Here is a 16,837-nt window from a genome sequence, read left to right as displayed (position 1 = left end):
ACAGAGCACATACAGTATGTAAAATATACAGCGTATCTGTGGTATGAAATTTCATTGGGGCTGGCCCCGTTGTGTAGTGGTTAAGTTTACGTGCTCCAGTTCAGCAACCCCGGGGATTTACAGGTTCAGATCCTGGACACACACCTAATACCGCTTGTCAAGCCATGCTGTGATGGCACCTCACATAAAGCAGAGGAAGAATAGCGGAGGTGTTAGCTCAGGGTCAATCTTCCTCTCCAAAAAAAAGAAAGAAAGAAAAATTTCATGGTGGGGGGCAATTAGGGGAAAAGTTGGCTAAAAAGTCTCCTGCAGGGAGGAGGCAATAATGAAAGAGATTAAGAAACACCAGTTTGTCTCTCCTGGAGAGGGAAATTGCTTTGGGCTCAGGAGCTGGTCCTGAGCTAGGTGAGCCGTGTGCTGGGCCATCTTCCTCTCCTGGCCCTCTCTCCTGCGTTGTTAGTGGTCTGTGTTATTTTAGCAGGACATTCATCTTCACGAAAGTCCTTATTTTCTACTGAATGTCTGTGCTTTCTCTTTTTTTTCTCCTCTTGCCTTTGCTCATTGCCCTCCAGAGGCCAGCAGTACCAGGAGCATTTGGCCCTCTTCGAGGATCAGACCCTGCTGCCTTATATGTCTCCCCTAGAGTCCCGGAGCCGCACCCTCGAGAGCCTGGACAGCAGCAGCCAGCTTTTGCCATGCAGGTAAGCAGCCTCCTCAGAAGGTGCAGGTGCAAAATGTCAGACATGCAGTCTCTTCCCAGGTTAAATTCAATTTATTATCTCTTCTTCTGTAGCATCTGTTTCTCTAGATTAAGCACGTTACAAAGTATGCCTTATTCTGTCAGTCTGGTGAACTCTGCTGTCTTCTCTTGTTGCCAGCCTCCTGTTGGAATTAACAACCATAGAGGACCCAGGCTAGGCACAGCCGAAGAGAATCAGGTGTGTGGAGGACTGACGCAGTTTGCTAACATGGGATCACACCCTGGATCCTTGCAGCTTGGGCAGATGAGTGGCCCCAGTCAGGATGGAAATATGTATCCCCCAACTCAATTCCAGCCAGGATTTATTACTCCCAGGCACGGTGGGGCTCCAGCCCGAGCCCTAGACTTTCCTGAAAGCTCAGAAATTCCTCCTGGCCACATGTACCGATCATACAAGTACCTGAATCGAGTGCAGTCTGCTGTCTGGAATGGGAACCACGGTGCTACAAACCCAGGACCCTTGGGGCCAGATGAGAAGCCCCCCATGGGGCCGGGACCCTCTCACCAGCCTCGTACTCTTGGTCAGATGATGGATTCCCCAGTGATGAGACCACCTCTCCCTCCAAACCAGTGGACTGAACAGTCAAACTTTCTACCTCATGGAGTCCCTTCTTCAGGGTATATGCGACCACCCTGTAAATCTGGTGGACATCGGTTACAGCCACCTCCAGCCCTAGCGCCCAGTCCTCTCTTTGGAGCTCCCTCCCAGGCACTGCGGGGTGTGCAGCGAGGGGCCTCCATGATGGATAGCCCGGAGATGATCGCCATGCAGCAGCTGTCTTCCCGTGTCTGCCCACCAGGTGTGCCTTACCACCCCCGACAGCCCGCTCCCCAACACGCGCCTAGCCCCTTCCCACCAGCTGCTCACTCAGCATCAGTAAGTGTGTCTGCCCCCAAGCCTGCCTTGGGGAACCCTGGGAGGATGCCGGATGACAGTGAGACACAAGAGCCTGAGAATGACCGAGGTAATTTATGCTGTCACTTTTGTCTGACTTCATGCTGTGTAAGCTGTTGAAGTCATGAGTAATCTCTTTACACAGAATATCAAACCAATTGTAAACTGGTTTCCAGCTTCTCTTTCTTGAATTACTGAAGGTCAGGCCAATCATAGTATTGTTTTTGGTCCAAAGATCCAGAAGGATTTCTGGTGATGGTGATCACTACACAGGTGTGGTACTCACTGTGCCAGGCACTCTTTTTGAGACTTGTGTGTGTAGTAACTCAATAATTCTCAGAACAAACCTTTGAGATAGCTACTGTTATCATCCTTGTTTTTACATGGAAAATCCAAGGCACAAAGACACTAGATTATCTGCCCTTACCTCACTAGTAAGTGGTGGACCTGAGATTTGAACCCACAGACTCGGTCAGCATCCATGCTCTTACCCCCTGCATCATCAAACTGCCTTTCAGAATCCCTGTCTTGAAAGTTTCATTATGAAATAAGTTTTCAGTATTTTACTTAAAGTCTACTCTCATCCTTCTGTTCATTTTGAGTACATGTCTGTATCTACTAAGAGTGAAGAACAGTGAGATCTAGCAAATCTTGAAAGAATTTCTTAGAAGTGCCATTTAAGAGAGTAAACCTGAAACTGGAGGAGAAAGATGAACACTTTGTGTGATTGATGTTTATTTCTAGGATAGATGTCTAGCATGTATTGCATGTAATTTTCTTCAGTTCGTGACTGGTAAGGAAGGCACCTAGACTTTTATAAAATATGAAGATTCCACATAAAATTGATAATAGGCCTAAACTCAAACTTAACTTCTTAGTGTTTCTTTCAAGGAAAGGCCTACTTTCTGAACACCAGCTCTAGCAGGATTTTTTAATACTGATTTCAGATGATGTCTGGAATTCAAAGCTTTAAAACAAGAGTCCCTCTGGTGAGACCTTGGAGAAGTCTGTTTGTTAGCCACCATGTTTTGTGCTGACTGAATAATGAAAAGTGCAGATTTTAATTTTCATTGTATACTTGTACCTTTGATCTTTAAAGCAGCGTTAGTTCATCAGTAGCCTGAGATCCTAGTAGATCTTTAAAAGTTGCTGTTAATCCTTAATCTTGTCCTTAAGATCTGTTACCAGAATTGTATTTGGACCACACCTGGGCAACAATTCTGTCCTACTTGAAAGATTATAATAATAAGACCATATTTATGGGTGGTACATTAGCAAGACAATTCTGAGTTTGTAATTAAGCATCTGAGTCTAGTATATTAATTTGTTTGGGTTTATTAAATTTCTGTAACATGTTAAAGATGCCTTTTGAGTTTTATGCTGTAGGCATCTTGTTTTCAAAACATCCAGACAAGATGAATATTTTCATTCATTCAGTAAATATTGACTGAGTCCCCGTTTTGTGCAAGTACTCAGAATATGGTGGGGAACACAACAGAGCCCCTACTCCTGTGGAGCTTATGTTCTGATGGAGCAGAAGTCGGGGATCCAGCCTTCCTGATACCCAGCACGTCCTGGTCCTTTTCATCGTGTGAGTTTTAGAGCTTCCCAGCCTGGCCTGCAATTCTAGTGACACCTGTGCCGTCCTGCTCTACTTACATGCATCTGCTGGAAGTCCATGGAGTCATCTCACACCCTCTTACTAATCTGGCTGTGACAGCACAGGAAGAGGGAGGCCAGGACATCTCCATTCTTTGGCAGACCCTCCAAGTAGCCGTAGAGGTGCTGGGTCTTACCTCCTGGTCTGTGAAAGGAAGTGTGCAAGGGCCTCAACATTAGGACCCTTTCAGGGACTCTCAAAAGAAGCTTGAATGGCCACACATCCACCTCAACTCTGAGTCCCCTTATCTGACTGCTTATGTTCTTTTCATTAACATGTCCCTCAGTAGTGTCATTTCAGCTACTGAATTAGTATTTTTTCTCCATTTTTCTTGCAGCAGATCCCTTGCCTGGGCTTGAGGAGAAACCACCAAGTGTCGGTGCATCAGAGGGGGTGTACCTCAAACAACTACCTCACCCCACGCCTCCTCTGCAGACCGACTGTGCCAGGCAGAGCTCTCCACAAGAAAGGGAAACAGAAGGCCCGGGGCTCAAAAGCGACTCCTTGGAATCTGGAGACAACTGTAAAGCAACAAAGGGCAAGAGTCCCTGGACCACAGAGAGCAGCTATGCCAGCACAGCAGCCCAAGGGTGTATGAGAGACCTCGCCGGGCTGGCGGAGAGAGGGGCTCTACCCGAAAACGGAGTGATCGTTGAAGCGTCCCCGTGTGGGTCAGAGGGGAAGGGCTTCAGTGGTAGTGGTTCAGAAAAGCCACTGTGCCCCAGAGGCAAAACACTGCAGGACACCATGCCATGTACAGGACAGACGCCAGCTACGCTTCCTAACACAGACCCTAATTTGATGGGAGGCACCATAAGCCAGTTTTCTCCCTTGTACATGCCTGGCCTGGAATACCCAAGTTCAGCTACACATTACCACATCACTCCAGGCCTGCAGGCTTTGGGCCCTGTGATGGGAGGTAAACCCTCAGTCTCACACCCTCAGCAGTTTCCCCCTAGGGGCTTTCAGTCTAACAACCCGCATTCGGGGATCTTTCCCCGGTATCGCCCCCACCAAGGGATGAGGTATTCCTACCAGCCACCACCTCAGGCTTCCTACCATCACTATCAGCGAACTCCTTATTATACATGTCCACAGGGTTTTTCTGACTGGCAGAGACATCTCCATCCCCCGGGAAGCCCAAGTGGGCCCCTACCTAGTCATCCTCTGCCACCAAGACCCCTCTTCTCAGATAAGAGCGCCATGGCTGATCTCCAAGGCTGTGAGACACTGAGTGCTGCCTTAACCTCCCCACCCCGAATGGAGGCGGTGGCTGCCACGGTGGTCACCACTGAGGGGCAGAATCCTGGTCCAGAGGGAGAGAAGCTGGATGAGTCTATGGAGAGGCCAGAAAGTCCCAAAGAATTTTTAGACCTGGACAACCATAATGCAGCTACCAAGCGACAGAGTTCATTGTCAGCCAACGAATATCTTTATGGAAGTCCTCCTCCCCCTCTGAGTTCGGGGATGGGGTTTGGCTCATCTGCTTTCCCACCCCACGGCGTGATGCTACCGTCGGGGCCTCCTTACACCCCTCAGCGGCCGGCCAGCCACTTCCAGCCCAGGGCTTACTCTTCCCCTGTGGCTGCTCACCCTCCTCGCCACCCAGCGGCCGCCCAGCCCAATGGCCTCTCTCAGGAGGGCCCCATCTATCGCTGCCACGAGGAGGGCCTGGGCCACTTTCAAGCAGTAATGATGGAACACGTTGCCGCTGGAAGTGGAATGAGGGGACCTTTCCAGGACATGTACAGACCGTCAGGGTAAGATTGCATTAGATTGAGTTTTTTTGAAAAAAGAATAGGTGTTGGTTTTAAAAAGAAAAATAGTCTTAGGAATAAAGATAAACTTTAGTGGTCTAGGTCTGGGATCACGCATGTGAATCATTGATGACTTACTGGAAATGTGTTAGCGTTCAGAGTCCAATTTTATCTTTGGCGTTTTCTTTCCCTCTTGAAAGTGAATTGACTTTTAAATGACTGTTTTGTTAGATTTTGATATTAGAAACTTGGCAGCTGGGTTGAGAGCTGTAGGCAGAGGGTTTAACATTGCTGCTGAGTTCAGACGTACTGACCAAGAGGTCTCTCTCAAACCCTGGGAGTATGGGAGGTCATGTGTGGTGTTCAGGGTTTACTCCTTACCCTCATTTCTTACCCTAATGTTGAATGAAAGAACTAGGTTTATCTAGAATTGGAACAAGTCATATAATATCCTCATAAGAATTCTCGGAAATGGTGATGTTTTTAAAGACCCACTGAGGTGATCTGTGATCCAGGAGGTTTCCAAATTAATAATATATAAGAGATGTGTAGATAAAATTGTTCATATTAAAGTTATGAAGCCTAATCATAAAACCAATACCATCCAACTTAAAAACCAGTGTGTCCACCGAAGCAGCCCTTGCCTCCAAACCCTCTCCCCAAGTTAACGTTTTGCCATGTTTGTTTGGTACCTCCATAAATATCTATTGTCATTTCATTTCTTTTCTTTGCCCCTTTTCTAAACCATTGGGAGGTAAGTTGCAGACACCATGACCCTTTATCCCTCAGTGCTTCAGCATGCATCTCCTAAGAATAAGGACTTTCTCCTGGAGCACAGTCTCAGACTGTCCTCACACCCAAGGAAGATAACCTTATGTAATGTAGAGTCCTTACTTAATTTCTTCACTTGTCGCCACAATGTCTGTTATAGCTGTGTTTCTTTGTTTTGATTTTTTTCCCATCCAGGATCCATTCAGGGTTCATGTATTTACATTTGGTTGCTATGTGTGTTTAGTCTCTTAATTTACAACATTCATCCTATTACCGTTTTTGTTTTTCAAAGACTCCAGGCCAGTTCTTATGTAGTGTCTCCCAGATTCTGGATTCTTCTCATTGTTTCCTCATGTCAGATTAAACACTTCCTCAAGCACATTACATATGTGGTGTCGTGACTTCTTGTGTCACACCTAGGGGCACATAATGTCACTTTTCCAGTATTGATTGCAAGTTTGATCACTTGGATAATTAAGGCAGTATTTGCCTGAGATAGGATTCAAGTATCTTTTTTTCTTTTCTAATTACTATATCTTCCTTCTTTCTCACTGTTCCTTTCTTATGTCTAGAATACAAATGCATCCGGTCCAGGCACAGGCCTCGTTTCCAAAGACCCCAGCACCGGCAGCATCGCAGGAAGAGCTGCCACCACATAAGCCCCCAACACTTCCCCTTGATCAAGTAAGAATCAGCAAATATCACAACTGTTCTGTCTCTTCCAAGTACGTGAGATCATTGCTGTTCTGAAAAAGTCTTCCGAGCTGTCCTGTTGATACAGGGGCTTTCCCTGGAAAGTGCTTCTGTCCTGCAGGCACCAGGTAGAAAGGGCCACTCAGCCGTGTGCTCCCTCTGAGCCGGCTGTGGAAAGGGCAGGAGAAGAAGGGCTGACAGAGGGCTGCTCCGCTCTTCCCTTGTGGTCCTTCTTCTTCTCATGGGATCAGCTGTTTAGGGGTTATTTAAACCTTATTTCTCCAGACTGGCTACTAGCATTCCTTTCGATAGGATACCTTGTCTCTTTTATCCTTACCACCTGTTTCTTGTGAGAGGGACAAGTCAGTGTGCCAGGCACGGTGCTGAGAGCTCCTACGTGCTGCATCCCACTCAGCCTCTTCATCGACCCTGAGAAGCAGTCATCATCCGCACCTCAGCAGTCTCGTCATTCCCCGATGTGCAGGGAGTCCTGCAGCCTCTGAGCTGGGGGCTGCAGTTGGAAGTGGGAGGCCCAGAACTTAGAGCTCACCCTCCGGTAGGTTGCAGTAAACTGTGGCAGGTGAAGCAAAATCAAGCCATTTTCCTAGATGTAGAGGAACATGAACAGCTCTTTGGCTTATTTGTTTTTAACGGTTAACACAAATGTTAATTTTAAGTTGTCTTTATTTTGCTTTTCTCAGAGCTAGTCCAAGGAGGAAATGACCCCCAAGGAAATGGAAAGCTGCACATGAAGACTGGAACAAGGAGAATCTGGGGGAACCATCTCCCCCATCACTGTTCCTCTCACCCCGCTGCGCCCTTCACCATGCATCACTTCATGCCATCTCATCGCTGGACCATTCCTGAGCCCTGGAAGCACATCCTTCGATAACCGACACACCGCTGCTGAGGTCCTGGGTTGGGGATCTCTCAGATGGCTGATAGTCAAGAACAAATGAACTGGAACCAGTGATGGCTTTTGTGAGTCCTGAGACTCTTGTTCAGGGAAAATCATCTTAAACTTGGCAGGGGGGCATACTTAATGGAGTGGTGCTTGTAAATCTTCATGAGCAGCTAAACTCAGGTATATGTTTGGGGAAGGGACTACTTGTAGTATTAATGTGTTTGGAGCTGGGTCCAGTTTACAGAATTTTCATGTTGCCTTTTAAAATAATTTTTGTTGTTGGTGGTGAATGTATTGTACATAGAGTGGGAAGGGTGGGTGGGGATGTGGAAGAAATGGAAATCCTCACTGGTGGGCACACCGCACTGGAGTGATCCTTATCTGTTTACAATCATGTCACGCTGAATACTTTGGGGAGCTGGAGACGAGGGTAGGAAAGGTTTGCTCGTGTGACATGGCACTGGGTTTCCTCAGTGGCCAGCCATCCTTTTAGTGCTCAAGGCCTTCTTTCTAGTCAGCCCAAGAGAGTACTGTTACACTGCCCCCAACAGCTCAGCTGCTCAGTTTGGAGGCAGAGAGCTCTCACGGCCTTCCAGAAGCTTCAGCCCAGAAGACAGGCTGCCCTCTCCTCTGGTGGCCCAAATCCTGGATAAGAGAGCAGTGCCCTTCCTGAATGCCACCAGCCCTACCAGATAGTAGTAAACAGTATCAGGAATTGGGATCACTAGAGTGTTTTGCTTATTAGAGGATAAAAGGAATCGCCCTCTTCACAGGCCTCCAGACTGTGGTCTGGAAGGCGCCAGGCAAAGCTTCTGGCACAAGCCACGTTGTGCGTGAGTGACTACTCAGGTCTGTGTATGTTAGTATCAACAAAGAAATTGCACAGTTTTGAATAGGAAAAATGTATTCTATAGATTTACAGTTTGGATTTAGGAATATTTCAATATATATAGTTTTTATTCAGTTTAAGTGAATCATAGTAAAATAAGTCATGGTGATTTAAAATAGCTATCAGGAGCAAGTTCTTGGAAATCATTTGTCGTATCTGTGATAGCAAACAATTTTACAGTATTAAATTACTTTATTACAGTTTTAGAAGTGAATTACACTGGATTCTCCCTGTTTAGCATTCTGTATTTGATTTTAGCTGAGATGCCACCAAAGTTAGGACTCATGTTTTAGACTTTTGAATATCCCACAAAGAAAAAAAGAAAAACTAAGGAAAATGCCCTGAAATTACAGGTTTTGTAAAGAATAGCATATTTTTAAGCATGCCTTTGGGATAGTAGAAAACCTTCCGTATAATATTAATCTGTCCTAGTTTCTTATAAATTCACCTGTGTGAGGGTCAGTAGAACCCCTCCCTCCAATTCCAGCATCCTTGATGAAACATGGAGCTGGCATGTTTAAAGTTTGCTAAACATAGGCTATCAGTAGGAAAAGAAACAAATGGGAGACGTCTGTGTGATACAGCTGGAACCCAAGTCACCAACTCCAGTATAATGGAAGTTAGTACAAAGAAGCGAGTGCTTACTGACCTGGCTGACGGCTCAGGCAGGATGGAGAGTTGGATCGGGAACACAGATGCCTTTAAGATCACAATGCACAAAAATACCACTGTTTCTCTAATCGACTTTAATTTTAAATTTGGTGTGCTTTTTTTAAGTGGAATGAGTTTTGAGACTGTGTTCTCATTTGATCCTGATTCTTGTTAGAAACTATCACATCGTCATCTGGTGTTTGCAGGAAGAATAGATGAGGAGGTTCGTGGACAGGCTCAGTCAGCCCTTGAACTAGGGAAAGGTGGCGTGGAGGAAGCGTTCCTACTTCCATGTCCGTGTGTGCAAAAGCAGGGAGGAGGAAAGACCAGCTGGTCTTTACAGCTAGTTTGGGCGTGGTTAGACCTGGTCTAGGCCTAGAGCATTCTGCCACCGACGGCCTTTCTCTTTTCACAGTAAAGCTGCTTTGAGAGGCCTCTGGCTCCTCCCTGACTGGGAGCACAGGAACCATGGGGCCTTTTCCCTTGGTGCTGGAACTACAGGGGATTGCTTTGTGCCGAATCACCCTGGGGCACAGGTAGGATGGGCTGAAAGCAGTAGGTGAGCTGATTTGTACCTGTCCTTCCGCCCTGGTGGTGTTGGAGCAGCTGTGTCCACACTGTTCTAGGTAACCCTTTCTCCTCTCTCCCAGCCCATTCCCCCAATTACCTGTTGCTAGAGAGAAGCTGTGAACAATATAGAACAAAAACAGTAAATTCTTTTATTGTTAATCTCCCTTCTTGGTATGTAGGGAGGTGAGAAGAATACTGAGGGAGAACAGTAGGAGATTGAACTGCTGTGAGCACAACACTGTGAACAAGGGCAGCAGCAGACCCGCAGTCCTGCTGACCCCACGTGGGACGGGTGTGCACACAGGTGCCAGTGCTTTGTCCTTTGTCTGCTGTGTCTTGAACCTTGAGTGGTCTTCAAAGTGCCGATCTGCTGAGAGCAGGCGGGAGCTGCAGGGTCACAGGAGCACTGGATGGAGAGCTGCCTGGACCAGTGTCCTGCTCTTCTGCCAGGCGGGCCTGTCTTTTCACCTCTTCTTTCTCCTCCAGCACTTCTTCCCAAGTGTCTTCAGCAGGCGCAAGCGCATTTGCCACCTTCTGCACTCGGGATTCATGGATAAGTGACATGCTGTAACTGGACAGGAGTGCGTAAGGGCATCCTGAAAAGCCTCCGGCCTCAGTCGAGAAGGCCTTTGACACTGCGGCTCCCTGCCACCTGTTGATGTGCCGGCTCTCGGTGGTCCCCACAAGGGACAGCTGAGCTCCATGGGTCATGAGAAATGCTCTCACACCTGTTTGATTGAACATCTAGGGCTGACCTTGATTTAGAGTTGCTAATAAGTTCGAAACTCTTTCCCCAAGACCCAAGAGAAATAAAAGACCCACAAAGAAAAGTAGAGCCTTTGGGAAGGTTTCCACTTTGGGTTTTTTTTTTTTTCCCATCAGAGTCTATTCATTTAGTTTTTGGCTAAAATATATTATAGTAAATGTATATGGAGAATAAATAAGGACAAAATACGCAGATTCTTACTCATAACTTTTTCCATCTCACTTTTTAAAAGTAAAATTAAACCTGTTCCATCTCACCTTAGTCGGATTTGCTTAGTTCTTCTGGTGCACACAAGCACACAGCTTATTATTAACAGTTCTTTGTTATTTTATTATTGAGTGAGCCCAAGTGGGCGAACTGTATAATGCTCATCTTCCTTTTTATGTTTATTGAAAACCTTAAGACCAGTAGTTTGTGCCCCTTGAAGTTCAGTCAAACCTCAGCAATAAGTGTCCGTTCCTCCTGGCCTCAGGCCGAGACCTTGAAAGTGCTTCTTGTGACTAGCCCTTTGGCGTCCTTATCCCATGGCCTTTATCTGCTGTATTATTATTACTGTTTATGTTAATTCCTGCTGGAGTGAAAGAGTACACTAAATGCTGTCCAAAACACAAATCTTCGTGTGGCCCTCATCACAGATGTTGGAAAAAACTTCTAATCTGTACTACTTTGTTGAACTTTCTTCTTCTTTTTTTTTAATGGAAGTTCAAATCTATAAATAATATACTGCTGTTAAGACCTAATTTGAAGTTTACAGGAAGTCTTAACCCAGCAGTCCCAAGGCAAGGACAATTAACATAGTGTCTGGACCCTAACCGGCTTTCAGAGAAACTGTCTTCAAGGAAATGAAGGGCTTAGAGTTTTCTAGCATCATTGCCTGCTTTGTGCCTGTCTGTCAGTTCACCGCCTGCCAGATACTGCATGGCCCCATCCTGGGAGTCAGCTCCGTGTGAGAGTGTGTATGTGTGTGTGTGCGTGTGTGTATGAGAGAGAGTCGAGGACTGCTCAGCCCTGGGGGTCTCTGGGATGCAGCATGCCTACAGCTAGCTCTCTGTTCAGCACTTCAGTGCGGACGTTGGGATTTGGGTTGAGCGTACAGAGGCTTTTATTCCTGGGTTCCCATCCCTGTCCAGGAGCTGAGAATGTGACTGAGATGTGCTGTGTGAAAAGGAACCAGGCCCTCTTTGGCTCTTTGGGTGGTTGAACTCTGTACCATGTCACCTTAGGACACTGAGCCTTGCCCTGCTTTCCTTTTGGGGAAGCAACTTGGGTGAACACTTCTGCATCCTTTCTCTCATATGGAGTCGTGACACAAAGCTTTGTCTCCAGGCTGGCTGTGTATTCCTCTCTGTGCTTTGTAGGGCTTTGCTGAATAGACATTTCGGGGGACTGTCTCCCTGGCTGTTCTCTCTCTCTGCACAGGGGACTCACTGAACTTCGATGTCGAAATGCCCGATAACCAACTGGTTGTCTTGCATGTGTTTGAAAAGGGTGGGGTGGGGTTGGGAACAGGGGTGTGGGTATTGAGTAAGTTACTGAAATGCTGAACCTGTTCGATATCCTCTATGACCCCTTCTTTTCCCTTGCCGGGCTCGGGTACCTCACTCTCCTGCCTTGCACACAGCTTCTGGAGCCCAGGCCAGTCTCCCCAGCCTGCCATGCACAGTGTCAGGGATTCTTTGCTCCTGCTGCAAAAGCCGTGTGAACTTTCCTGGCCAGTAATGGAAAGGGGAATGCTATTTATTTTTATATTGTGTATATTTTGTCGTGGTCTGCTGATTCCCTGTTTCACTGAGAGCGACACTTACCTCAATAGTTAGTTCAATATTGTGTGTTGGATAATTTTTTAAGAGAACTTTTTAAAAAGCTTTTGATCTTCAGAGGTCTGTAGATTTATTTCCATATGAACTGGTTATTTTGTATAAAGTACATTCTTAAAATAGCAAGGCTCTGATATGTGTGAGTTGTGTGTGTCTGTGTGTCACTTTTATGAGGACAACAGTTTGAACTGGGCCCCAGTGCCGTGACCTAAAAATGCCTCCCTGTCTCAACCTCGCTCTGTCAGGGGGGGTAATGTGGGGCGGGCGGTGGGGGCAGTGGGCCCTGTGCAGGCGATAGTGCTGTGTGCTCTGTAGAGACCTTCAGAGCAGTGGTCACACTGACTGACAACTGTACACAGAGTCAGGGATAAAGTACTCTTCCCAGCTAGGCCTATCCACACCCATCTCGTGCATCTACTCCCCATACCACCCACACATCCCCAGCCCTTGGTACGCCATCTTAAACATACTGTAATACACTAATTTTGATCTCCTTCCAAAATCTAGGGTGGACTGGGGGCCCAGGAGGCAGAATACAGTTGCTAATGGGGGAACAATGGTCAGCTCTGGTCTGGAGCCATTGGTGAATGAATTACAGGTGGCCCGACATGGGAACTATAAGTCTAATTAAGAAGATACTTTTCTGTAAGCCAATATGACCCCAATAAAATAAATTTAAAAAAAAAAATGGCCAGCCCCTGTGGCCAAGTGGTTGGGTTCGCGCGCTCTGCTTCAGCAGCCCAGGGTTTCGCCAGTTTGAATCCTGGGCACAGACATGGCACTGCTCATCAAGCCATGCTGAGGCGGCGTCCCACATGCCACAACTAGAACGACCTACAACTCGGATATACAACTATGTACTAGGGGCTTTGGGGAGAAGGAAAAATAAAATCTTCAAAAAAAAAAAAACAGAGAAGGTACTCTTCTACCTGCCCAATTTATTTATTTTTTATTTGCTGTTCCTGGGAGGGTTTTTTTTATTGGGGGAGGGGGAGAACAGATAAAAAGTCCACCTTATCAGTTAGCTATAGTCTTAAGGTACCAAAACTGGCCTGTTTTATCCTGAAATAATTGGCCTTGTAAGTAATCTCATTCAGTAAAAATTGTACCACAAATAGTACCAACTTCCAAATCTGTTGTCCTGTCAAGTTTGTCACTTTCCATGGCAATGAGAGAGCTTTCCGTCTTGACCTCCAGTTGTTTGGTGTCACTTATCCCCGTTGATGATGTATTGTTGGCTAACACATTTTTGTGACTTCCGTCCTGTTTTTTAACATCATGTTCAAAATTAAGTCATACTCCCATAAAAAGCATTTTTCCTATAAAATATCATGTCAGTCCCATATTCTAGTTTAGTAGTTACATTTCCATATGGTTTTTGAAACACAAAAAAGTCACCTATAAAGTGAGAATCCTTAGTAAACCGCAGTTTTACGTGATGCTGGTCAGATCGTTTCTCTCACTTGGTTCTCTCAGTATCTCTTGCCCTGGTGGGGCGGGGGCGGGGCACCATTCTGGCCTGGCTTCCTTTGCTGTCGTGACAACGGTGACACTGGAGCATCAGCTCCACTCCCTGTGCATATTGGTATCACACCCTTAAGAAACATGTAAAATTGGATTTCTAACTTTTGGATCCCCAACTGGAACCTCTCCTCCTGTGACATGAATTCCTCACCAAACAAACACCAAATGTTTTGACAGTTTTAACTAATGATAAGGTTTAACTTTATTCTTTAGCAGGAACTTAGCTCTCAGCTGAGTGCCCTTTAGCTTGGGACCAAAACAAAGTATCTTCCCCTGGTCAGCTGTCTCAAACTCAGCACAGCAGGCAGTGTAACCCAGCTCTGTTTGGGGATGATTATTTGGCAAGCCCCGTGCCCACCAGACCTTACACAAAGATTATCCTACTCAGTGAACGTGTTGCTTCAGATTGGGGCAGAGAGGAACGCTGAGAGGGTAAGATTTAGGGGAAAGGAAGGGAAGCCATAACCCAGCAATGAGGATTAGTCTCAGAATTCTGATGAGCTCCATTTTGACATGGGGAAACATCCAAAGGTGCTTGTTAAAACATTAACGTCTTTTGTCTCTAAACCAGTTCCTGTCATTGGGAGAAGAGGCGTCTGAATTTTATAAACAAGGACCCCCCTAGGGGCTCAGTTTTGCCATAATCCCCACAGTCTCCGAGAGTGCTATGAACAGAATTGAGAAAACACAGGTTGGGCTTTTTTGGAGGCTGACATTCATCCTGAAATCTTCCTGGAGAGGTAGATGGGCTATGTCTTTACATTGTGGCAAGAGTGGCCTTGGGAAGAGATTCCGTTGGACCTTTCCTTCCCGGTGGCTGGATTCTAGGCCAACGGGGAATGGCAGAGCCCTGAGTTCCCAGGCTGCCCCAGCCTTCACTGTCCCTCCCCCACTGGAGTCTCTGTAGGTGGGCCCTGTCAATCTATTTCTCTGGCCTCCTGGTTGCCTGTGGGTTTTTAAAAGAAGAACATCTATTTTAGTCCCCTTTCTGCTGCCAGGGCTCACTCCTCTAGTTTCCTTAGGCAATTTTAGCAAAAACCTTCAGTGCAAGATGGACTGTGAAGTCCTAGCCAAGAAGACAGCTGGAAGAGCCCCAGATCTGGTGGTTATGTGCTGAAATCCCACCTCCTGCACCGTGCTGTGCATGCAGATGCAGTGCTCCTGAGAAGAATTCAGGTTTGGGAAGTACTACCTGCTCCCAGAATCTTGCATTGGAACCTCATACCAGACAGCAAATGAGGAGGACACAGGGGCCCTACTCTAGCCGCTTAGAGCTGAACAGAACTTTTAAAAGTACTAGAGTCAGTTCCTGGATTGTAGCAAAGCTTATTGCTTTGGGAAGGAATTGAGTCCTCAGAGGGCAAAGACGCACCCAAGCAAAGCCTGGCCCGTGCGCGCCCCGAGAACTGAGATGAAGACAGCCGGACTCGCAGGCCAGTTCTCGTAGGTATTTAGCAGATACCCAGTGTGCGCCTTAGTGCTTTGCCTAGTTCCTAACAGTACAAGAGGGAAAAAAATTGCTTCCTCTGCTCAGACTTCATAATAAGCGAGACAGACAGAACACAGAAAAAGTGGGCCACAGTCAAGTGTCAGAAAAGACCCTGCTTGGCAGAAGTAGGAAGTTCGGGACAGGTGTGTGTGCCCTCCAGTTTGATCGTCCAGGGGGAGGGGTGCTCAGCTTGGATAGACCTCTGCGTGCAGGCTGCGTGTGGAGGGCTGGCATCTCCTCCCTGGGGCCTGCAGTTTCATAGCTTGTTCCCTATAGCAGTCTCTCCGCCCGCTTTCCTCTGAGTCCTTGTTCCAGCTTGAATCCCTCTCTCTTCACTCGTTCCACCCTCACTAGGCTAAACAGAGAGGATGACATATGCAGAGCCCAGGCACCAGCACCTCTCCCAGTGCAGTCCTGAGAGCGCACTTCCTAGAGATGGCTAGATCTGCAGGAACCGGCGCTGGTTTGGGGAGAAGCATGGCATGGCCCCACTCCGTCAGCCTTACGCAGTCTCAGTTCTCTTCTTGCGGTCACATCCTCTGCTCTGGTGGCTCACAGGGTGGTCTCTGGACCAGCAGCTTCAGCTTTGCCATCACCTGGGAATTTGTTAGAAATGCAAATTATGGGTCGCCATCCCAGACCTACAGGATCAAACAGGGTGGGCCTCAGCGGTTGTTGTAAGTGAGCCTTCCTGGTGCTGAGGCAAACTAAAATCTGAACGCTGACCTGTAGGAAAGGCCAGTAGTAACATGTTAGTCCTCAGGTGCACCTCATCCCGACTGACCGGTTCGTTCAAACTCAGTGCATGTCAGAGCATTCTGCTGATAAGCCGCTGGAAATTGATGCCCTCCTGCCGGTTCACGTGGGGACAGATGCTCCTCTGTTGCAAACCTGGGGGGCGATTGCAGAACAAGAAGGGCTGCAAAGACGAGGCCTTCGCTCATTGCCCACCCTGCCCCCTTGACTCCCTGCTTCTGGCCTCCCACTCCCTCCATCAAATCTCACGGCCAGTCTCTGCTTTCTCTGCCCCGTCTTCTGGGCTATTGGGTGTCTTTTTGGGATCTAAACCCAACAGACCACTGCCGTTCCAGCGTCTCGCTCTCCGTCACGTCAAGGCCCTCCCTGCTGTGTTACGGCCTCCTGCAGCTGCTGCTGGCATTTATTCAGCAAATTTCAGTGAGTTTTTATTTGGCTTTGCAATGCCCTAAACCAATTGTTGCCAATCTAGGCTGCCATTAGGGGGTTAACAACCTGGGCTTTAAAAAAAGTAGATACAAGCCAGCCCTGACGGCCTAGCCGTTAAAGTTCAGCCTCTGCGTTGGCGGCCCAAGTTCAGTTCCCGGGCTTGGAGCCACGCCGCTTGTCTGTCAGTAGCCACGCCGTGGCAGTGACTCACATGGAAGAACTAGGAGGACAACTAGAATCTACAACTATGTACTGGGGCTTTGGGGAGGAGGGAAGAAAGAAGATTGGCAACAGATGTGAGCTCAGGGTGAATCCCTGTGACGACAACAAGAGTCAGATACCTGGGCCCTCCCCCCAGAGAGTTTTCCACTGGGCTGGTTGCAGCCTGGGCAGAGGGAGTTTTCAAAGCTTTCCCATCAATTCTGTGGTGCAGCCAACATTTGACAATGTTTGCAGTTTACAAAACTCCAAAACCAGTGGCTTGCAAACTTGCATTCTGCCCATGA

At 47.3% G+C, this 16,837-nt stretch overlaps 1 protein-coding gene across 8 annotated transcripts in view; it reads left to right on the top strand.

Moving 5' to 3' along the window:
• CECR2 (CECR2 histone acetyl-lysine reader) overlaps nt 1–12,255 on the top strand; it is a 160,799-nt gene extending 148,544 nt beyond the window's left edge. For 2 of the 8 annotated variants that reach the window (XM_070269767.1, XM_023642863.2), the window contains 5 exons: nt 573–701; nt 879–1,725; nt 3,653–5,075; nt 6,416–6,527; nt 7,238–12,255. In XM_070269767.1, coding sequence (XP_070125868.1) covers nt 573–701; nt 879–1,725; nt 3,653–5,075; nt 6,416–6,527; nt 7,238–7,243 — 2,517 coding nt within the window. In that variant the 3' untranslated portion in view covers nt 7,244–12,255. The remainder of the gene's footprint in view (nt 1–572; nt 702–878; nt 1,726–3,652; nt 5,076–6,415; nt 6,528–7,237) is intronic. The other 6 variants (XM_070269769.1, XM_070269768.1, XM_070269771.1 and 3 more) reach the window with 4 other exon arrangements.
• The last annotated feature ends 4,582 nt before the right edge of the window (nt 12,256–16,837 follow it).

The sequence above is a fragment of the Equus caballus genome, chromosome 6 (genome assembly GCF_041296265.1).
Source record: "Equus caballus isolate H_3958 breed thoroughbred chromosome 6, TB-T2T, whole genome shotgun sequence".
NCBI classification, from domain to species: domain Eukaryota; kingdom Metazoa; phylum Chordata; class Mammalia; order Perissodactyla; family Equidae; genus Equus; species Equus caballus.
The sequence above is the reverse complement of the archived record's forward strand: the minus strand, read 5'-3'. Positions and strand labels throughout refer to the sequence as shown.